We start from the raw sequence: 23,371 nt of genomic DNA, 5'->3' as shown, positions 1-23,371 counted from the left end.
CAGTTTCGATAGCTTTTAACTCAGGTGGCTACAAACCGCACCACCCGTGGATCAATCACGGCGCATGGCACAAAATAGTCGTGAACCCCGAGTTCAGAGTCCTTGACACAGGACGCTCGCTTCTCCCATCAAACTTCTATTATTACTTAGAATATTGACATTTCATCTTTACACAATAAATTCCTTAAACAATTTACTGAGGATTTTGAATGTTTTTGAGACAAGTTTTGGATTAAGGTGCTTAAACGACAAGCCAAGACAAAATGCCTGGACTAAATTTAGCTTTTGAATTCAAATTCATCAAAAATAGCACGCGTGTAGAGCCACTAACAGAGGACGAAATTCACTTTACGATGAAATGCGCGAAATGGAAGAGGTTTAAATAGAGACACCTGAAAAAAAAAACACATGAAAAAAAACAACACGATAAAACAAACCGTTCTTTTTCAGAAAACAGTCAAGATAGTTGCAAAGTGAAAAAGAATAACCTTTAGGAAATAGAGAGTAACGATAATCGATGTGCGTAGTCTAGGAAACCAGACATCGGAGGTATCAAATGTTGGAAGAAAGTTATTAGTTCTTAAATCCTTCGCTAAATGAGATCGAGAAACCCTTAAAGACGAGATCACGTTTCTAAATTTACACTGAATCACCCGGAGTGATTTAGCTGTGTGCATTGGCGGAAATGTGATCGACAAAGAAACATAAACGAAGTCAAAAGGAAACGACCAAACAAACGGAATCAGCTGCAGCCATTTCCCGCTCTTCAAATAAGTCAGAGACGGGATGTGATCTGACAATCGGTTAGCGAAAACAAAGACAAAATTCAATGATTTCTACCTAGCATCAGTGACAAGAGAGAGATAGCGCCTTAAACTTGTTATGTTAGCAATGTTTTTGTTTTTGTCTTGAGGTCATTTTGTTTCCTGGGCCACTGGCATCATATCATTACTTTAATGTATAAACCGTTTTCGTGCAGTTTGGAACTTACACAAATAGAAGTTACAGACAAAAGAGAAACATACACAAAACTGTTAAAATAAACTTGATTATTGCCACAAATTTTATCATAACGATTGAATCTTTCGAACATTTGTAATGCTGAATTTTCAGCATTACAAAGCTCTGTTTATTGTCGAGTCAACTAAACTTACCTGACAAAGAGAAAAAAAAAACTAACTAAAAAAAAAATTACAACTAAAACTTCAAAACAAAACAAAGATTACTTCCATATAAAGAGACTTTTATAGGAAAAAGTGCCCGGAATTCTTTATCACCTACGTCTTTGTTGAAATCACTTAGCAGAATAGCGCGGCTATACACCCTGCCGATGTTTTATTTCGGTAAAATATCGGCAAAGAGAAATGATATATTCTATTGGGGGACAAAAGTGGGATCCACTAATGTATGAGAGGGATCTTATTTCAATATGTACTCAGTTTGAAATTCTGTGCAAATTTTAATTAATTGGATACGGTAAAAATACCCCGAAAACAATTAGACTTGTTTGATTGTTTATCTAAACAGTCTCACAGTTGAACTAATGGAATATCGGGCGCGGGTATCTTTGTTCGGTCGCGACGCAATAAAAACAGCGAGACAAAAAGCCGGGTTAGGAAAGAAGCGAAACTTGCACTTTAGAACCACACAGAAATGGAAAATAGAGTCAAACACGATTAAACAAAGTTTCCATAGAGTCAGAAGTTCAACAAAACGTGCATGCGACTTGTGACTAGACTATTTGTTTGCATATTAAGATTCTCCGATTAGAAAGATTGTAATTTTAGATGAAACAAGATCCGAGTAACTCGAATTCTACAGTGATTACACGAGTCGAGCTAGAAGTATCAAAAGTATCAAAACTTAGTCTCGTGACAAAAACAGGTCGTCCAGCAAAAAAATGCAAGCGATGAGGAAAGTAACCAAAAAATACTTGAGTTTATGGGGACTCGTAACTAGGGGGTTCTTGATGGCCAAGAACACACTAGAACACACTCAAATAAGTTTACTTAACTATTTCTGTGTAAATAACTAGTGTCTTGTAATGGATCAGCTGACGTGATTCGGATCTGCTCTTTTTAAGGGACTCGAATTTAATAAGAGCTGTATTTTATTAATTGCTGATAGAGCGATATAAGTGCGATGACAATTTGTAACATGACAAGGAATTTGACCTCAAGTTGGTAAAACCCTCCCAACCTCATCTTTGACCGAGCTTGAATTTAGGATAAACCAACCATCCTTTCCAAAAGCTTAACTAAAACTACAAAACACCTAGTTAAGTATGACTACACAAACTGTATTTTATATATATAAAAAAAGGATAGAATCGGGAAAGGCTGATTGCTTGAAATCGTTAAAATACCAACATCGACACGAGGACAATTATTTAGACATGCCTTATCATTTTTTTACGGAAATTAATTTGCACAATGAACTTTCCAAACACTTGTGATTTGGTAATTATCCATTAAATGTCAGGTCGGATTGGTCTACTCCCTGGGCTTGTCTATTTTTCGAGTGCATCCAGTCTTGGGCTGCTCTACAAAGCAATGATAATTTTACAACAATTACAACAGATTGTTTTCTCAGGAGCACTGTTTGATTGTATCAGGAAATATGCTTTGCATCTGCAGGGAAAAGAGGTTGTACTTTTTTGAAGGCTGTAGGATACTTTCACATCATGGCAGGAAGAATGAAAATTAAATATAGAGACTGAGAAGGGGATAAAAATGGGAAGAATAAAAAGTAAACTGTTGTAAACAAGCAAGCGATGACTAACGGGTAAAGGTAGTAACCCAGAAAGAAGCCAGAACTAGAAATGTAAAAAGCAAGAAAAATGAGAAAGAGTAAAAAGAGAATAAAAGAAATAAAGAAAAAATGCAAACAAAAGAAACAAAACGAGAAAGTAAATGAGAGTCAGAAACCAAAAGAGAAGTGAATGAGAAAGAAAGAGGAAAGCAAGAGGACATAAGTGTTGGGAAAAAATGAGTTCGTTAATGATCAGTTGCTGGTCTCTTGTCATATCACTCACGGTCAACAATTCCTAAGACTTTTTTTACGCTAGTTACGAATATAGCCTTAGAAGAGCTGTACTTCAATAATGTCGAATCCTGTCCCGTTTCTACTGGGACAGCTCGTGTCATGTTATCTCTTTCCCCACAGGCAGTCAGTCAGGCTGTCTACAGCAAGAAACCCGAGATTTCCTGTGCGATCCATAAGGGCGAGACCTCCCAATGATAGGTCACGTTAAAAAAGCACAAAACTTATCAGAGAAAAAAAGCCTGAGCAAGAAATGGTGCATATATTTCCAGTGCAAGTGGACACATTTTATGACATTGTTGGCTCCGATATAGCCCGGTGCAGTGGCGTCTATTACAATTATCGACCGTATTATTTAGAAAGAATTCAGGGGGGGTATTATCTTTTCTATTATTATGGGATATTTAGGTCTACGTGTATGGCACTAGAACTGTCAATCATTTTCTACTAGAACTGCCATCAACGAACATTGGCAAACACAATTATTAATTGATAAGGTGCCAAGTTTCATTTCTCCCAAAAGCTAAAAGAAACTGGATCTGATTTTATCGTGACACACTAAATAGAGGGGTGATTTCATAATTGAGTGGTTTGTTTTTAATCAAATGCGGGTAGTGTATTTTCACACATCCATCTTTAAGCCACGCGCAGAATGTCCATCTTTGTGAATAACAAAGTATAGTACGCGATTATACGCGCCTACGAACGTGAGCTAGATATAAACGCGGCTTTATGCACGTGAGCAATTTCTTCTTCGGCTTGTTCATACCTTTTACACCTTTTTTTTGCAGTGCAGTATTTTGGTGTCATGTAATGCGTGCTAGAGGATAAGAAGAAGCTTTCTTGTATGACAGGATCCTTCCGGTTCAAAGCACTATTTGTGACTCTGTTTACATCATCAGAGCTTGCACTTTATGGATTCTTTGATCCTCATAAGCTTTCCGAATAGTGATGGGTTAAGCGACTTTTTAAGTAGCGTGTGTGCCTTAGTTAATTAATAGATCTCTTCTCAATAGAGCCAATTAGCGAATAGCTCATAAAGTGGATCCAAACTCTCATCGTTTTATAAAACTATATTTGAGATGTTCTACTGGGAACAGCTTGTGGCTATTGATAAAAAAAGAGGTAAAAATAACTCCATGATTCAATGACATTTTTCGCGACACTTCAAGCTCAAAAACTTCTCACAGCTATGAATTCCGAAGTCCTTCATTTGATGCACTATTCTAATTTGCTCTATAAATGGAAATAATAGAAAGGAGTAATTCATTATCATCTGTTAGTTCTATAAACAGCTCGGGAATTCAGAAAAAAACCTAAACGAAAATAGGATGAAGAACAAAGACAAGCGGTGGATAATGGTTATTGGTATGTGCTGCTGTAAATAAACCCTGGCACCGTGTGACCGTACTCATCTAGTAAAAAGTGTAATATTTAAAAAGCTCATAATTAACAAAAACTAGCAAATAAAGATGAATAAATTTGTAAATTTGGTAAATACCAGACAGAAGCAAGAGCTCTTTTCCTTGGTAAGTATAATTGAGAAAACATGTCCAGCGTCCTTGAATGAAGACGACCTAGTAGTAATTTAACATTCCATTTTCGTTTTGGGTTTTCCATTTACTCAGAGGGTGTAATAAAAACACCAATGGAATTCAAAAATGCTTTTTCTTACTTGGCCCGGTGATGGACCACGCTTTCTCGTGGGAAAATTCAAAGCGGTTATCAACACGGGACTCAGATGTTTGCCGAAAATTCCAATACAAACATAGCATCTAGTAAAAAAAAGGGTTCTATTCTTTTGTATGTAACACAATGTTTGAAGAAACTTTCTTTTTCGTTATCCGTTTTCCTTACACTCTTTCGGTTTCATCCTCGACAATAAAGGGGGGCTGTTTTGCTGGCAATCTCGGAATATGTTTTAGCAGACTTTGTTAACAATTATACCATTTCCATTGAGGTGGATAGTGGCGAAATATCTCCGAGAGCCGAAGGCCACCATCGAGTTTTATATACTAGACCTGTATATCCACATCTCCCTAGACTCTTGAAAAACAAAACTGGAGACTTTGAAATCAGGAGTGGGATAAGGTGGTTTTGATAGAAGGGATATTTTTAAAGCACTTTAGAGTGTCGTATTAAGAGAGTAAGAATAGTTTGAAAAGTGTGTTGATGTGCAGACACTTGTTTTCTAATTGCCTGTGATATGATGGCACATTATAGAAAGGGAAAAGAAAAAGCAAACTGTCCATATCAAATACACAGGTCGCCCACTTTTACTCTACTCAGCTAAGCAAACAAATCTGACAGAGTGGATACCCGCTAATCGGATGTCAAACGTTGTCAGGGCTTGAATGAGAGGATGGCCAAGTATTTGAGCAAGCTGCCGGTACAGCCGTGTCGCCTAAGCGATAGTACCATTGCTAACATCTGCCTCCCTCTGACAGGACCTTTTGTTACAAGAAGATGGCCAGTTTGCTTTGCCATACACTGAACAATGTCTAATGAGTAGGCACTTTGTCATCACGGGGAATGCAAACATGCTCTTTTGTGGAGTTTGTATCACGTACGAATGCAAAGAATCAGTGTTTTGTCACAACAACTTGATAACTAGACGACGGAAGGAAAAGTAGGCCCGAGCCCAAGCAGAAAGATAGGGATTGGAAGGTAGTGACTTGTGTGTAGTGAAATTGACTTTATTCGCTCTAAAATGTAATGATTCACAGGAATGAAGTGTACGAGATTTAAACATCTACTGTATTAACTTCAGATAAAAAATCTGAGGAAAGGTTTTCTACGTTTAACTATGTTTAATCTTATTATATCAGCAGAGAAGAGCACCGATTCAATATAGTAAGCAAATAAGTTTGGCATTACATTGTGATAACTCAAGTTCTTGAGTTCAAGATTTACTCGAGTGTCTCTCTGACAATAAACGTAGTATATCATGAGTAGCCAATAAAATTACACCATTGCATACACTCCGATAAACTGTATTGTGTGACTGTCACGACGTCTCGCGTTACTCATGACAGGTCAAGGTTTACGTCGTGTTCCTAAGACGACAAGCGTAACGACCACTTACGTTACCATCGCAAACATGTTGCTTTATTGTCAGCATGCGTTGTGTTACTACTGCATTATGCAATCGTTACTTTGTCACGGGTATTGTGTTACCACATTCTCACAATAGGCTTCATCGCTGTGTCACGATGTATCTCTAAGCCTCGAGGCGTTACTTTCTCACGAGGTGTTGCATTACCAACCCAAAGCCGTTTCATTGTGACATGATAGGTTGCGTTACATTTTGGTGGTGCGTTGCGTTACTGGATCACCAGACTATTAAGTGTTGCGCTACCTTGTTGTGATGTGCGTTGCGTTACTGGGTCACGAAGCGCCCGTTACGTATTTGCAGTGCGTTGCGTTACTATGACGAAGCGCCGCATTGCGTTTTCACGGTGCGTTGCGTTACTGGGTCACGGAGCGTAGCGTGACTCACGCTTGGTGCACTTTCCATTGCATCACGCTACAATCCTTGCCTCCTGTCGAAATGACTCTCGAATCATCGTGAAGAAATCGGACACAAGTCACGTGGGAGCTGTGACCGCAACAGTTCTGACAGTCGGACTGAAAAAGAGAATTATGACAATCTAAAGTTCAACTGTATTGAATCTATCATCATATGATGGCACAAAAAGTACCTTGAGCCGGGAGGACGGGTACCGGAAGAAGTTCACCTGGCCAAAGTCATCCCCCGTCACTAGAAGGTGGCAAAGGTTTGAACGAGCACAGGCGTTGATGTCGGTACCATCTGCGCCATCCGGCCAGATTCCTGGAAGATTGCGCAAAGAGTGAGTGAGTGAATTGAAATTGTTGTTTTTGTGGTCAGGGAAGGAAAACTGGGGAATGGAGAAAAACCTAGGGGTGAGAGGCACAGGCACTAGACAGCGATGCTCTACCTCGGCAGTTTACAGCTGAAAAAATCACCAATGTACGCATTAAAAATGGCGCCATCTTTCATTCATTTCTGAAATAGCCCTTTCTGTAACAGCAACGGGATTTTCAGGGGTTAAAATCAAAATTGATTTTTTCAGCCAATGAAAATATCACGTCAAATCATGCGATTAGCCCATTTGTAGAGGCTTACCACAAACCGGGAATCCCAGTACGCATGTCCACGTATGCCACTTGATATCGCGCATGGACTGGGCCGAGACAACCTGCTTACAGCGAGCGGCATTCCCTGATAAAACAACAATTCGCTACAGTGAAGCGCAATTGAAACCATGACAATGGTGGAATGGTCGATTTGCTTACAGTAAAGAAGCTCATAGTCGCCCGAGTTGCTCTGGATGTACTGACTATCTACACACCAATCCAGATGAGTCACGAAGCTCGAGTGGCCCTGGGAGAAAAATAAGTTCAGATTTTGTTTTGATCTCTTTCTTGTCCAGGACACCAGTCCATCACACCCTTACCCTAGTCCTCCCACCAAACCAAACCTCACCCACCTCAGCACACATTACCTCAACTCAACTCGCCTTGCCTCACCCAACCCACCCACCCATCCTACCTCAGCAAACCCACACCCACACCCACCCCACTCCCCACCTCACCTCACAACACTTCATTTTATCTCATCTGAACACACCACAACCTCACCCCACGTCAGCACACCTTCTACCTCAACTCGCCCTGCCTCACCCAACCCACCCACCCATCCTACCTCACCACACCCACCCCACTCCCCACCTCACCTAACAACACTTCATTTTACCTCATCTCATCTCAACACACCAAAACCTCGCCCCACCCCACCTCAGTCCACACTACCCTACCCTACCCCACCACACCACACCTCACCTTAACCCACCTTACTTCATTTTATCTCATCTCACACACCAAAACCTCACCCCACCTCAGCCAACCCTTCCCTCCCCCACAACACTTACCCCACCCCACCTTAACCCACCACGCTTCATTTTATCTCATCTCAACACACTGCAACCTCACCTCACCTCAGCCAACCTTACCTCACAATACTTGACCTCACCTCAAGCGTATGATAGCCAAGTAATGGAGATTTTCCACTCACCGATAGCTTGCCGTGTCGCCTATATGACCGACCGTCTTCACTTACAGTGTACAAGTAAATAAAGTTGTCGTGACTGCCGACAGCGATGAATTTCCCGTCTGAAGGTGGGAGGCAGAACAAAACCAATCAGTATATTAGAATAATGCAGGAACTATCTTCCCCTTTCACTAATAGCACCGACATCGTTCAAAACTGCTGGCAAAGATTATCACAAACAAATAAGTTGGCAAAGCCCTTGCAAGCATCATACTGCAACTGAAGTGCAAAACAGCAAATGATTGCTAGACAGCCACTAGAAGCGTTTTTATCCGAGTAAGCCGGGGCTATTTCCCCGAGTCCGATAAAGGTAAAGCTCCTTTGCTTATTGCGGTTTTCAGTATTCTTAGAACTCTCGCTGACGACTTCCAACAGCTAAATGGCCTTCTGGCTTCCGCCAATCAAATTCCTTGAAGCGTTTTCATTGTCCAGCACTGAAATGGCTTCTAATCACGGTACCACCACGCGTGGCGTTGACCAATTAAAACTCACCAAATATAATTTTGTTAGTTTAAATGACGGAAGCCAGAATCTGATTAAGCTTTGGAACTTATATAAAAACAAGCACAGGGCCATTGAGGACGTCGAATCACTGAAAGTGATACATGAAGTAGCATAAATGATTTTTATCCTGAACGCCGACCTGGGGAGTACTTGATGGCATCTAATTGCTCAGGTCCGTCATGGAACGCAGCAATCTGGTCCCCGCTGAGGGCATCAAGGACCATCCAGTTACCGCTCTGAGTTCCTACAGCTAAGACAAAGGCGGTCGGGTGGAAGGCAGCCGACTGGAGCGACTCCTGTGGCATGAAATATTATATTCATGCAGGAATAACACAATGGAATCTCTCAGGGTCCTGGGAAGGTCCTATGAAGGTTGGGGGTTGGAATATTGTTCCCGTTCCAGGTGATCTAAATCTCGTTTCCCGGCCTAAAATGAGAGCGAATCCCGGTACCATTTGAACTCGACTCTAAGGGGCGCGTCTCGTTTTTCTTTCTGCACTATAAAATAATACAATAGCGTGCAATAAAAACGGAATAAACGCTTCGCTAAGGGTCGAGTTACTCATTAAGGCGGCGGCGGTTACAAAGCGCGTCGTTTGAAAGTAACGCGTAGGGAGTACAACCAGTCTAGGTAAGAATACGTACTAAACACTAACGAAACATTGGACACAATTTTGAATGCAATTTATCCTATAGCCCGTGGTCAGATGTACGCATGTTTGGAAATAAATGAAATTTTATGGTGATATTGTAGAAGTCGCGAGTAGCAATAGCCATGACTTGTACAAAAGGTAAAAAGGCTCACCTCCAGCTGTGAATGCCACATGACCGTGTGGTCAGCGGCATCCCACATAATAATCTGCTTGTCATATCCACACGTCACCATCACGTGATCTGAGGGATGGACGGCGAGGCCCCACAGCTCGTCAGTGTGGCCCTGGAAACCGCGCGTTACAGTGAGAACATGTAGGGGTGGGGTAGGGAAGGGCGGTCGTCAGTGTGGCCCTGGAAAACGCGCGTTACAGTGAGAACATGTAGGGGTGGGGTAGGGAAGGGCGGTCGTCAGTGTGGCCCTGGAAAACGCGCGTTACAGTGAGAACATGTAGGGGTGGGGTAGGGAAGGGCGGTCGTCAGTGTGGCCCTGGAAAACGCGCGTTACAGTGAGAACATGTAGGGGTGGGGTAGGGAAGGGCGGTCGTCAGTGTGGCCCTGGAAAACGCGCGTTACAGTGAGAACATGTAGGGGTGGGGTAGGGAAGGGCGGTCGTCAGTGTGGCCCTGGAAAACGCGCGTTACAGTGAGAACATGTAGGGGTGGGGTAGGGAAGGGCGGTCGTCAGTGTGGCTCTGGAAAACGCGCGTTACAGTGAGAACATGTAGGAGTGGGGTAGGGAAGGGCGGTCGTCAGTGTGGCCCTGGAAAACGCGCGTTACAGTGAGGGGTGGGGAAGGGCGGCCAGTGCCTGGGAGGGGGAGGGGTGGGGGTCCTTTAGATTGTGAGGTGGCAAGTTAGTCAAATAATAGTTTAGTATAATTGCGACGACATATGACTGAAAATGGGGGGTATATGTTTGCTTGAATTTGGAAGCTTTTCAAAATGTGGCACAGAATATAATATGTGTTTTATGACTGGATGATACCACGCCGTGCAAGTGCCTCTTTACAAGAACTTACTATTTTAGATCAAGCGCATTTTCCCTTCTTACTTTGATAATGAAATCAACGCCCTGGTCGAAGGTGCCGTGAAGAAGCGAGTTCCTCGTCGTGCCGATGGCAATGTGAGGCGTACCATCCGCCTGGACAGTACCCTGGACGATGGCGCGCACCGGCCCTGCACTCTCGGGGATCTGGGAAGACAACACAATAAGGAATAGACTAGAATAGTCTAGAACAGCCCAGAACTAGGCTCTCCTTGCGCTCGGCATTCTGGGTCACGAGACAGTCCAGTTCGCATACGTATGAGAGATTAACGCATATATAGCGGGTATTGTCCGCATATATAGCGCGTATTGTCCGCATATATAGCGCGTATTGTCCGCATATATAGCGCGTATTGTCCGCACATATAGCGCGTATTGTCCGCACATATAGCGCGTATTGTCCGCACATATAGCGCGTATTGTCCGCATATATAGCGCGTATTGTCCGCACATATAGCGCGTATTGTCCGTACATATAGCGCGTATTGTCTGTACATATAGTGGATATTGTCCGAGTGCGCGGGCGAGAATTTTTATTTTTATGACCAAAGAGCTTCGCTCTAAGCTTCACCGTAGCTGTTTCTTAAAGCCGCATTATCACCAGTTTACTTCCGGAGGTCCGACGGAAACTCCATACTTTAAAAGACAAAATAATCTATTAGAATCCGAGATATTTAACAGGCCATCCGCTCTAAATTATCAATCACATCCTTAAAGAAACTTCCAATAGACACACTGCTTTCAATATTTTGAAATATTTTTCGCGTTTTCCGTTAAAAATCATCGGATATTGTTCGGTAATCGACCGGAAGTAAACTGGTGACAATGCGGCTTTAAATGGTGTTATATAAAACAAATTCCAAACAATTTGAATAGTAATAATGTGTGCTTGTTACAAATACCTGCATTTCTCGTATCGGTTGATAATTCTCATCCCAAAGTACCACTAATCTGTCACGCCCGCCTCCCGAAAGAAACCTTCCGTCGTGCAGTGCGCACAGTGTAAACACAGGACCCTGTGAATGATATGTAACAGTAAGGACTGTGTAATTTACTTGTCTACACCACTCGGCAGCACCTATCGTGGTAAAGTAAAAACAGAAACAGAAACAACAACAACAAAAACAAGACCAAATTTCATGCTAAAGAAGGCACATGTTTCCTGGTATAGACCACTTAATAGCCAAGAGGCCACAGAGTTCAATATCGTTTGGTCGTCAGCAACACTCACGCCACTCACCTCGTGTGCATCCAGAATGGCGTTGCTGATGTTGTTGGTGCCTGTATAGGAATGGTGGGATGAACTTAGTGGTAAAAAGAGAAAGAATTCACAGGAAGAGAGGGAAAACATTAACATTAAAAAGGGTTATAATTCATAGGAGATGAAAGGAAAAGATGGTTTGTAGTTTACTTATCGATGGCCAGAGTAAAAAAAAACCCAAGGCAGTACACATCGAAGGGTTAGGTGTTGTTGCGTACCTTGGGCCCAGACGAATATAGTCCCATTCGAGTCACCGGTCAGCAAGTCACCGTTAAACAAGAAACAGGTACATAACACGAACCGGGGCTTGTCAAATTTCTGCAATAAACAACAATAAATAAAAAACAACAGCTTGTTACTAACAAGGCAAGATCTAGTTACCCTATATAACTTGATCTTTACAAAAATAAATACTTATACCCCTAATAACACACGCCCAGTTAAGCTCATGTCAATCAATCTTACCCCGAACACGCCCATTTTCTTGACCAGTCCTCCACTATCGAGTGCTGACCAGAAAGCGATGTGCGACTTGCCACAAGAGACGATGGATGACGAGTCACGAGGATTAAATGTGACCATCAGAACTGGATCACTAGCGCCCTAGAGGGAGCCAGTCACGCATTAGTGCCATAAATTGATGGTGAGTCACGTGATAGTACCATATATGGGTGGTGAGTCACGAGATAGAACCATATATGGATGGTGAGTCACGAGATAGTACCATATATGGATGGCGAGTCACGTTATAGTACCACATATGGAAAAAAGATTTTCACGTGTTTAGTGCCATATAAGGGTGTAGACTAACGTGTTAGTGCCATATATGCATGATGACTCACGTAATAGTACCATATTTGGATGACGACTCACGTGTTAGTACCATATAAGGACGACTCACCTGTTATTACCATGCATGGATAGTAGGTTGAGCACTATTATCAATACTGGGTCACTATATAAAGACGGGTCATATGCCATATATGGATGGTAAGATTTTTTTACCTTTGTTTCCGTGATTTTGCTATTTCGTTCCCAATCCCACAGAGAGATCACGTGTTCATTTGCTTCATCTACAGCCACCAGATGACGCCCCTGGTCCTGCAGGGAATCATGGGTAAGTAGCATGACACAACCGCGTGAAGACAAAATCTGCACACAAAACTACGTCAAACAAGGCTACGTGTACCGATTTGATTTTAGAACCCTGTTTTTCCTTAAACACTTTGGAACATTGTGGTTAAGAATAATACGTTAGCACAAATGGCAAATGGCTACTCTGCTTATCTCTATGGGGTGCTTTAGGGGAGGCGAGAAGGGATGGGGGAATGGTGAGTAGGTAGGGGGAGTGGTGAGTATGAAGGGGTAGGGGAGAGAGGGGTAGGGGTTCTGCTTATCTCTATGGGGGTGCTTCAGGGGAGGCGAGAACGGATGTGGTGGGTAGGTAGGGTAGTGGTGAGTATAGAGGGGGATTGGTAAGTAGGTAGGGGGAGTGAGTGTGGAGGGGGAGGGGTGAGTGTGGAGGGGGAGGGGTGAGTGGGGGAGGGGTGAGTATGGAGGGGGAGTGGTGAATAGGTAGGGGGAGTGAGTATGGAGGGGGAGGGGTGAGTATGGAGGGGGAGGGGTGAGTGTGGAGGGGGAGGGGTGAGTGTGGAGGGGTAGGGGTGAGTGTGGAGGGGAAGGGGAGAATATGGAAGGGAAGGGGTTAGTGTGGAGGGGGAGGGGTGAGTGTGGAGGGGTGAGTGGGGGAGGGGTGAGTATGGAGGGGGAGGGGTGAATAGGTAGGGGTAGTGGTGAATAGGTAGGGGGAGTGAGTATGGAGGGGGGAGTGTGGAGGGGGAGGGGTGATTGTGGAATGGGAGGGGAGTGTATGACTGGGGGAGGGGTGAGTGTGGAGGGGGAGGGGTGAGTGTGGAGGGGGAGGGGTGAGTATGGTGGGACAGTGGTGAGTATGGAGGGGGAGGGGAGAGTGTGGAGGGGTAGGGGTGAGTGTGGAGGGAGAGGGGTGAGTATGAAGGGGGAGGGGTGAGTATGGAGGTGGAGGGGTGAGTGTGGAGGGGTAGGGGTGAGTGTGGAGGGGAAGGGGAGAATATGGAAGGGAAGGGGTTAGTGTGGAGGGGGAGGGGTAATAATAATAATAATAATCGTTTATTCATACTTTTGTAGCATAAGCTAAATTACAGTATGTCGGCCTATGCACACTACACTTAACAATGTATAAATAAATACTGGAATAACTACTGGAAACGAATTGTGATAAAGTTATTATACCTTTCAGTTACACCAACTGATTTATCCAAACGGCTGCAACCCCCCCTTAGCGAATAACCATGGGAGACCTCAGTCCCAGATTGTATTATATATTTTATAGGCTCAGTGCATCTTGCTGTGCATCTTGAGTGTGGAGGGGGAGGGGTGAGAGTGTGGAGGGGGAGGGGTGAGTGGGGGAGGGGTAAGTATGGAGGGGGAGGGGTGAATAGGTAGGGGGAGTGGTGAATAGGTAGGGGGAGTGAGTATGGAGGGGAGGGGTGAGTATGGAGGGGGAGGGGTGAGTGTGGAGGGGGAGGGGTGAGTGTGGAGGGGGAGGGGTGATTGTGGAATGGGAGGGGAGAGTATGACTGGGGGAGGGGTGAGTGTGGAGGGGGAGGGGTGAGTGTGGAGGGGGAGGGGTGAGTGTGGAGGGGGAGGGGTAAGTATGGTGGGACAGTGGTGAGTATGGAGGGGGAGGGGAGAGTGTGGAGGGGTAGGGGTGAGTGTGGAGGGAGAGGGGTGAGTGTGGAGGGGGAGGGGTGAGTGTGGTAGGGGAGGGGTGAGTATGGAGGGGGAGGGGAGAGAGGGGAACTGCTTACCTCTACAGAGAAGGCGAGGCACGAGATGGCCCTCTCAAAGTGACCAATACCCAGCACTTGTAGCGTGTCTAGAGTGGACGAGTCCCACACGCGCACATGAGGCTAGAAATATGCAAAATGGTATTCATTTTAATTTTTAAAAAACGGTATGGCTGGTGAACAAGAATAAGAGATTATGCGGTTATGCGGAATCGGTTTCTTGAGCGTAGTAACAAGGCCTCTGTCAGTTGTTCTATAAATGAATTTATGGGGAATGTATAATGAAAATAAAACAGTTACACAACTCGTAGCAGATATAACAAGCTCGGTATTTTCCCATACCGTCCTTTATAGAAATGCTTCTGACAGCCGCCTTGGGCTGCCTGTGGTGCAGATCTTACCCTTCCCTCCTTCTTATCGTGACCGGCGACCTGACCGCTGGCCACGTACTGCTGATTCGGATGAACTGCAATGCTGAAAATCGTAAAAAAGTCAGCCAACACTAAGGTAAGCTATTCAGAATATGAGATAAACCTTCACTTGAAACAAATAGTTAGACTTGACACTTACCATTTGACGTCATCTTTGTGGCCAACCATGGCTTACCATTTGCTGTTATCTTTGTGGTCAACCATGGCTTACCATTTGCCGTCATCTTTGTGGCCTACCATGGATGTCCATTTGACGTCATCGTTGAGACCTTCCATGGATGTCCATTTGACGTCATCGTTGCGGCCTGCAATGGCTTACCATTTGACGTCATCGTTGTGTCCTTCTTTCGCTTACCATTTAACGTCATCGTTGTGGCCTACCATCGCTTACCATTTGACGTCATCGTAAGGCCTACAATCGCTTACCATTTAACGTCATCGTTGTGGCCGAGGTAATGCCTTTGCGTGCGTTGTTGCTCATCGTAAATCACGACTACGGCGGCCATGTTGTACACCAGTTCTCCCGTTTTAAGATACATCAGGTTATCACGGCAGTCTCGACCACGGTACCCATATCTGCGCGCAATTCAAGGCAGAAAACAAACATCTGATGGGCCAAACGTAACAAGCAAAGCGGTTCTAAGAATACCTGAGCAGAGATTTGGGTCCGAACCAAAGACGTTAGGAGTACAACCCATAGACGTGCGCTAATTTGCCCGACAAAAGACGTAGTCTTAGAAATATGAATAGAGAGAAATTTCAAAGGCACTAATTTAGATCAAGTTCGATTTACAGGCAAAGCAGACTTAAACTCAGTGATGATAAACTGCACAATGGAGAACTAGAGAACGAGGATCAAGGCAAGGATACACCCACTCCAGACACAAGGCTTCGCTCGGTGGCTGACCAGAAAACTTGCTTTCGACGAAGCCTGTCGGTGGATAAAGGTTAAGCGAACGGCCACGAATGTTCAACCGCGTGGTCTCACCTGTAGAACGATAAGCAGATAATCAACAGTCGCTTGGCTTATGCGCTCGCTCACAATCACCAGCCCTCTAATGAGTGTAGTAAGTACTGCATCCAGGTAACCGGGAAAGGGGGGCGGGGGAATTGTGACATCGGGCTATCCTGTTTTAACAACGTCTCAATGTTGTTTTCCAGCATGAAATGACTTAATTATCAACTTGCGGTGGTAATAACCATGATAACATTGAAGATTTTCAACTGACAGTGGAGATAACCATGATAATAGTGATTACCTATTAACCTAGCCCTTGATTTTCCATATACTTACCCTTGGATGCTTTTTGGTGCTCCTCTTTAGTGTTCAAGGAACTATGAAAAAATTGTTTAGTAGTTTAGAAAAAAAGTCACTAGCAAAACTTCGGCGAATCATAACATTTTCCAGTATTAAACAAATAGAGTAACTGTACGTACTTCACGGAACTCGCTCTTTTCAAACCCATGCTTCTTGTTGACATCTTTTTCCTAGAAAGAGGGTTATCACGTATCAAAGAAGTAAATTACAAGAACTCAGTTACGTTGATCATGACATTCCAATTTTCGAGCTTCACTCGACGTACTTGGTCAACTTTAGGAAAATGGGGTCGGGAGTCTGGGTGGTAGGGGTGGTTGAAGGGTGTGGTTAGTTTTTGGCTGAGGGGCTCGAGGTGTAATTAAGATAAAACGTTAGGGGGGTTAGGGGTTAGTGTCGTACCATACGAAGAATGCAACAACGCAGTAACAACTCACTTGACTGGTGGGTTGCTTGCAGTACTTGAGTTCTTGCGACTTGAAAGATCTGTCTCGCTTCGCCATTTGTTCTTTTTCCCTTTTAGCCCAGACCCTCCACTGACGACACGGGCACGGCTGGCCGAGGAGCTGGTCCGAGGACTTGGACCGGGACTAGGGCTGGGGGTGCGGCTGTCTTCCCCTGATGAGCTAGTCTTTACTTTTGTCTTTGCATCAATGCTCGTGGGTGAGGGGGATGGACGCTGCGGTTTACTCTCCTGCTGTTAAATAAAATGCAGGAAGTTATTTTTTTTCATCATCGACTTTCATAACACCGAGTATTACTATGGCATTACTTTAAAATACAGAACTTAACCCTCTTTTCTATTTCTAGGAGGAATTGAATTTCAAATCGTTTTAAGGGTGTACTGACATTAGTGTTGCTCAGTAACGACGTTGCTAAAACGCTGGTGGCGTTGAGCGCGCTCATATACATAACACGGAATTCATCATTCCAAGCTTTCCTGAAGTAAAAGAAACAAAAATATGCTTTTCAAGTTCCCAAAAATCGACTTTAAGTGATCTCTGCCTTTTCGGGTGATGATATTTTCCATATTTTGTAAAAACGAAGATTCAGCGAAGTTTTAGTCAAGCCAACCTTTTTGAAGGCAAAGTTTTTTAATTTTCACTTCCTGCGCGCGCTGCAAACACAGAACGCTCGCGCAACCACTGAAAATCAAAGTAGCGCGCGCTGTATCAGAATTTTAAAATAAGTTTTCCATTTTTACCATGACATGACGGATATCGTTCCTTTGAAGTGTAAATACCACGAAACACTATTGGAATTTGATTTTTTAAACTTCATTTAAATTTCATCATGTGAGATATCAGTGTGTCTGAGCAGGCCGAATGAGCACGCGCGGGCTTTGTTTCACTTCCGGTTCTGCGTTTTCTAAAAAAAATCTTTTTTGTAGCCAAATTATTTCAAAACCCAATATCTCTACTGTATTCCTTTTTATTAAATTCTCCTTCATATAGCCAAGCATGGATTTAGCGTTAATCTAACAGAAACCAAAATTATATCAAATAATCTGGATTTCACGACCTTTGAAAAATCATAAAAAAAAACAATTGCTCAATCATTTCTAAAACGCATGCTTGGCTTAGTGCACCCATCCCTTAAAATTCATAAAACAAATTCAATATTTGTTTTCGAGCAATTTTACTTGAAATATTAGCTTTTATCTGTATCTATGACGTCACATTATGACGTCACGGGGTAACGTCATCATAATAGTCAGCACACTTGTGGTGGTCAACTTGGAAAATATGACTTTCTACAAGGCTTTTATGTTTTATTCACTCTTCTATAGCAACAGATGTCAGTACACCCTTAAGCGGACTTATAACTGAAAGGAACTTTTATTTAAATATGGTTTTATAAGTATCAAATCCGACGGCGAAGCTTCCTTTTCACAAATAGCCTAAGGCTATTAGTATAAATAGTCATGGCGTGTTTGTAAAACGTCACTGGATTTATAAATAGTCATTGCGAATAAAAATCTACAACAAATTAGGAGAAAAGAGATCATCTGTCAAATAGATAATTTACTGGACCCTTTTTGAGATAGTTGATACACCTTTTAAGACACCCTGGCCACGCCCATGAATATAGCACGCTTCATGCTAGTAGGCCTGTAAGGCACTTGACAAGAGATCATTTTACCTGCTTGTAAGGAGCTGGCGAATATGACTTTATAGAAGTCATCTTTTGAATCATTGCATCGTCTTTCCAAGAATCCACGCTTGCCTTTCGTTCTTCAGGTTCCTCAGTGCTGTGCGTGGCTGGTGGCTCACCGATCTTAACACTGCCATTCTCGTTCGTTACTACATCTTCATCGGATAAAGTGCTCCCCTGCAAATTACGCTGACCGTTTTCACTCGGAGAAAGCGTAAAAGAACCATTCTTCGCGGGAGAATTTACGGTATCTTTGTCGTCGGCAGCCAATTCTTGATAATTTGTACGTTCATTTGAGACAGAACTGTTCTTTCTTGGAGACAAAATCGAGTTTTGTTCACCACTAACTTCACTTTTGCTTCGTTGCCTTAATAGATCTAGCGGATTGACTGCCTCATTCTCTGCCAAGCTGTAGCTGTTCTTCCTTTGCCGCGGTGATAACGGGCCGGAGTCTCTTTTGTCGGACGTTGGAGATTTCCCTTTCATGGAACGTAGCAGCCCTTTCACAATGTTAGATGTCTAGATATTACAAAGAAAACGCTGCTTAAAACATAATCAACAGCTCTACAAAAGCCCACATGCACTCAATAACATCTCACAGAACTTATTTCAATAAACTCCTTTGTGTATAAACCAAGTGCTTAATCTTATGCGGCGCTTGTTAGAGTAAACATAGTGACTGTGTGCTTACTTGAAGATCAGTATCGGACTCGCTTCTGCTTGGTCTGTGCGGAGTAGCGGGTAAAGATATCCGTGAAGGCCGTAATGGGATGGAGGTTTGGCCGGACGTAGTTGGAATAGAGGGCATCATGCGACCTAAGAGCGAGGGTAGTGTTATGACTTGTTGTTATGTTACGATTTGAAGCGTGCTACAATCCAACGCGCGCTGATACAATCGGTTACGCAGGGTGTATGAGATGCGCTTGGTAACGCAGGGTGTATGGGATGCGCTGGGTTACGCAAAATGTATGGGATGCGCTGGGTTACGCATGGTGTATGGGATGCGTTCGGTTACGCAGAGTGTATGGGGTGCGTTCGGTTACGCAGTGTATGGGATGCGTTGGGTTACGCAGAGTGTATGGTATGCGCTGGGTTACGCAAAGTGTATGGAATGCGCTGGATTACACAGTGTATGGGACGTGCTGGGTTACGCAGGGTGTATGGGATGCGCTGGGTTACGCAGAGTGTTCGGTATGAGCTGGTTAACGCAGAGTGTTCGGGATGCGCTGGGTTACGCAGAGTGTATGGAATGCGCTGGGTTACGCAAGGTGTATGGGATGAGCTGGGTTACGCAGAGTGTTCGGGATGCGCTGGGTAACGCAGTGTGCGGGATGCGTTGGGTTACGCAGGGTGTATGGGATGCGTTGGGTTACGTAGAGTGTATGGGATGCGTTAGGTAACGCAGGGTATATGAGATGCGCTGGGTTCATGTTCGCTACAAATAAAAAACAACTATCTTTGGCCAGGAGCTAACTAGAAAACCTTGTATTAACTTAGCTCCTGGACACCTTACAAAAAAAAATATCAACTGTAATCTTCTTTTCCCAAAATCTGTAACATTATACTGTACTGAAGGTGTGAAAATAAAATATGTATGTATGTTACGCAGGGTGTATGGGATGCGCTGGGTTACGCAGAGTGTATGGGAAGCGCTGGGTAACACAGGGTGTATGGGACGTGTTGGGTTACGCAGAGTGTATTTCGTTGGGTTACGCAGGGTGTATGGGATGCGCTGGGTTACGCAGAGTGTATGGTATGCGCTGGGTTACGCAGGGTGTATGGGATGCGCTGGGTAACGCAGGGTGTATGGTATGCGCTGGGTAACGCAGGGTGTATGGGATGCGCTGGGTTACGCAGAGTGTATGGGATGCGCTGGGTAACGCAGGGTGTATGGTATGCGCTGGGTTACGCAGAGTGTATGATTAGTGACATTATTCTGACCTTTCGGTTTCTTCGTCATTTCTTCCAAGCTTCCAAGTCTACGAAGAGCATCCGCCAGTGCAGATTTGAGCAACACGATCTCGTCTCTCTGCTGGTTCACTTGGGTTTCCAGTAAAGTGATCTTGTCATCAGCCTGGAACCCTAGGATAAAACCCGGTACTCCATATCAGTAACGTGGTTCACGGTGGAATAGTAAAGACACCGCATTTAAGAGCTCAACTATTTCAGATGTGTGGCTCACGGCCCCGTACACAAACACCGCACGGAAAAGATCAAGGGACGTAATCATGTTGCCTTTATCGTAAGAAGTATCGGATTTGTATAGTGGTTAACATGACTTTCATAACTGAATAATTTTGTTGAAATTATCCTTTACATGTTAACGTTGGGCATAGTTGTAAATAAAGGGGGGTGGTTGTGTCTTAAATCAGTTAAATCAATTAAAAGTAGGCTTGTTTTATTTACCATTCACCATCTCTTGACGCTTTGTGTTACCATTAACATCGCATTCCACTTGCTTCTCTCTTACAACAGGTTTGACCGGTAAACTGACAGGGAAAGAAGACGTGCGGCGCGGAGAGACTGGTCTTAGCACATGCGTGGAGACTGAAGCGGCCGCTGAGCTATCTGAGAGCGTGCGGCGCAGACACTCTGGCATTGTTACTTGTGATGTATGTTTCACATAAATGTCATCTGGAGTATTTCTACCTGGGCTTTCTGTTGTGCTACGGCGGAGGCAGTCTGGTACTGGTACATGCGCAGAAGCTCGTCTAAACGCCGTAACTCCAGACTGTGGTAAAGTGACCTCATTTGTAGACACGTTACCGAAGTGTGTTTGGCTGAGAGAGACCAGGGCATGGTAATCGTTCAAAGTCACCTTCACCGCTGACTCGTTTAGCGCATGCGCATTGAGCCCGTCATTAGGTACTGCAACGGCTGATTCGCTTACCATATTTGGGGAAACAGCAGGCTTTCCATGACTTAATTCCTTCACCGCTGACCCGTTTAGCACATGCCCTTTGAGCTCATCATTAGGCACTACAACGGCTGAACCGTTTATCAAGCTTGGAGCAACAGTAGGCTTTTCATGACTTGTTTGCTTCACCGCTGACTCGTCTTGAGTCTGTGCTTCAGCAGTAAGGTCCACTGGATGAGAGTCACTGAGGGATGCCCCGCTGTTGAGCGCGTGGCTAAAAATCTCGACAAGCTCTGCATCGGATGCAGGGGCAGATGGATGCAACATCCTACAAGAGAGAAAAAACTGGCAGTCGAAATGACGGCAAAACAAACGCCAACTGAAAAAGATTTTTTTGTTTTAGGTATAAATATTACGGCTATCATGTTATAACAAGAATAGCTACATTTGTTTGTCTTTTTTTTTTATTTATATACCATGCACCTCGAGACCTGTGATTTACACAAGTGTTAAAAAATGATAACTTCAAGTTACCAAAAGATCAGGCAATTTATTCTTATTTCTTGCCCGTTGGTTTTCTCAAGCATACCATTTGGGTCTGAGTTACCTTTTCACGAGCAAATAACCCTTATGCCTTTATCGACTAGTCTACTAAACAAATCACACGTCAAAATTCACTTAGTCACAAGGAAGTTAGCACATACTTTTGCCTGAAGTTCACGGCTTTGCGAACATAAAGGCTGCTACCATTTCGCGTTGCTCAATCTCATTACAGGAATTAATCCAATAAGTTTTTATAATATTTCCTTACCTTCTTTCTTTCACGTATAAACTTCAGAAGATACTTGAATTAAGTATTAGTGAGTAGATCCAATTGACATGTCCAGACGACGTGCAAAGTCAAGCGAAAACCAAACCATCAGTCTCCGCATTCAACTCAAGTCTTTTGTGAAAAGACTTCCCAAGACTGTTGCAAATTCTCACCCATCAAAACATTACTTGTGCTCTTTTGTCTCTAGCATTAAATTAACGAATAGTTATCGACGCTAAAACGTGCAATTAAGAATAAGTGCTAGTTACGGGGGCCAACTGCTCTCTCGCTCACCTAACAAAGGCTCTCGCTCACAGTTGGGGCAGAGAGACCAAATTGCCGAAGAATTGTTAATTAACCAGAGGCAGGACCTTGCATCAAGTGAACAAAAGCAGCATTTGAAAAGAGCCTTTTGCGCGAAGAAATTATGGCGGGGTAATAATAATCAGTGAATCGAGACACAAGACGCAAAATGTCAGCACCGTGTTGATAGTAGTTTTGACTTGTTGTTTACTCAGTGAAGGCGATCGTGATTTGGGGTACGTCATTCGGCGTGAACAATAATGGGAAACACTATATAACTGTCTATTTAAACTAAAAAAACGGCGCTTCTAGCTAGGCAGCGTCGCATTTCTCAAATACATGTAAAAGATACAATGTAAATGCTATATATTTGTATTTGCGTAAATTAACATCGAGATACATGATCATCAGCGCTTCACACGCGACTGACTTTACTCTACATTCTACATCCAGGAAGCATTATAGTGAAGATGGTTATACCCGAAATTCCGAAAACAGTTATTTTTGAATAAATCCACTGGAGAGGCGAATAATAGGCTATAGTTCACGGCAAGGCGTTCCTGGCAGTTTTTTTAAGTCCCCAACACACGTAAATGCAGTGCGATGAGGGACGGGACATAATCCGAGAACCCGCAAAAAATTGTGCGAGTGCAAAAAATGAGAGATGGCCTTCTTAATCGTCCTAGATGATTGTCAGAGGTTTTTGCTTAGTCAAGCTGAAGCCGCAACGAACGAATCCTGAGAGGCGAAGAAAGCCGAGAGGCGAAGAAAGCCGAGAGGCAGACAAATGCCGAGTGGCGATCACGTGCCAAGAGAAGACAGAATACTGAAAGGCGAGCCAATGCCGAGAGGCGGCCGAGTGCCGAGGGGCGAACAAGAAAGGCGAGTGGAAGCCGAGAGGCAAACGATTGCCAAGAAGCAAACGAATTCCTGGTGTGATTCAAATGCCAAGAAGCGAACGAGTTCCAAAAGGTCTCCGAATGTCGAGAGGTGATCGAGTGCTAAAAGGCGAACGAATGCCGACAGGCGACCTTAAG

The 23,371-nt window shown here is 43.8% G+C and overlaps 1 protein-coding gene across 2 annotated transcripts; it reads right to left on the bottom strand.

Moving 5' to 3' along the window:
• Nucleotides 1-5,722: 5,722 nt before the first annotated feature.
• LOC116613503 (77 kDa echinoderm microtubule-associated protein) lies at nt 5,723-23,271 on the bottom strand. 2 transcript variants are annotated; one of them, XM_048723848.1, is made up of 25 exons: nt 22,032-23,271; nt 20,770-21,548; nt 20,305-20,445; nt 19,055-19,179; nt 18,352-18,882; nt 16,647-16,906; nt 16,332-16,382; nt 16,189-16,229; nt 15,765-15,882; nt 15,321-15,470; nt 14,865-14,937; nt 14,485-14,586; nt 12,641-12,736; nt 12,101-12,238; nt 11,854-11,953; nt 11,615-11,655; nt 11,277-11,390; nt 10,381-10,521; nt 9,483-9,614; nt 8,817-8,973; nt 8,138-8,235; nt 7,360-7,447; nt 7,190-7,285; nt 6,744-6,874; nt 5,723-6,669 (listed from the first exon to the last, which is right to left on the bottom strand). In XM_048723848.1, the coding sequence occupies exons 2-25, from the start codon at nt 21,545-21,547 to the stop codon at nt 6,538-6,540; spliced, it is 3,834 nt and encodes a 1,277-aa protein (XP_048579805.1). In that variant the 5' UTR covers nt 21,548; nt 22,032-23,271; the 3' UTR covers nt 5,723-6,537. The 2 variants fall into 2 exon arrangements, with proteins under 2 accessions (XP_048579805.1, XP_048579806.1); XM_048723849.1 differs by having other exon boundaries at nt 20,770-23,271.
• Between the last annotated feature and the right edge of the window lie 100 nt (nt 23,272-23,371).

Source organism: Nematostella vectensis, chromosome 2 (genome assembly GCF_932526225.1).
Source record: "Nematostella vectensis chromosome 2, jaNemVect1.1, whole genome shotgun sequence".
Taxonomy (NCBI): Eukaryota; Metazoa; Cnidaria; class Anthozoa; order Actiniaria; family Edwardsiidae; genus Nematostella; species Nematostella vectensis.
The sequence above is the reverse complement of the archived record's forward strand: the minus strand, read 5'-3'. Positions and strand labels throughout refer to the sequence as shown.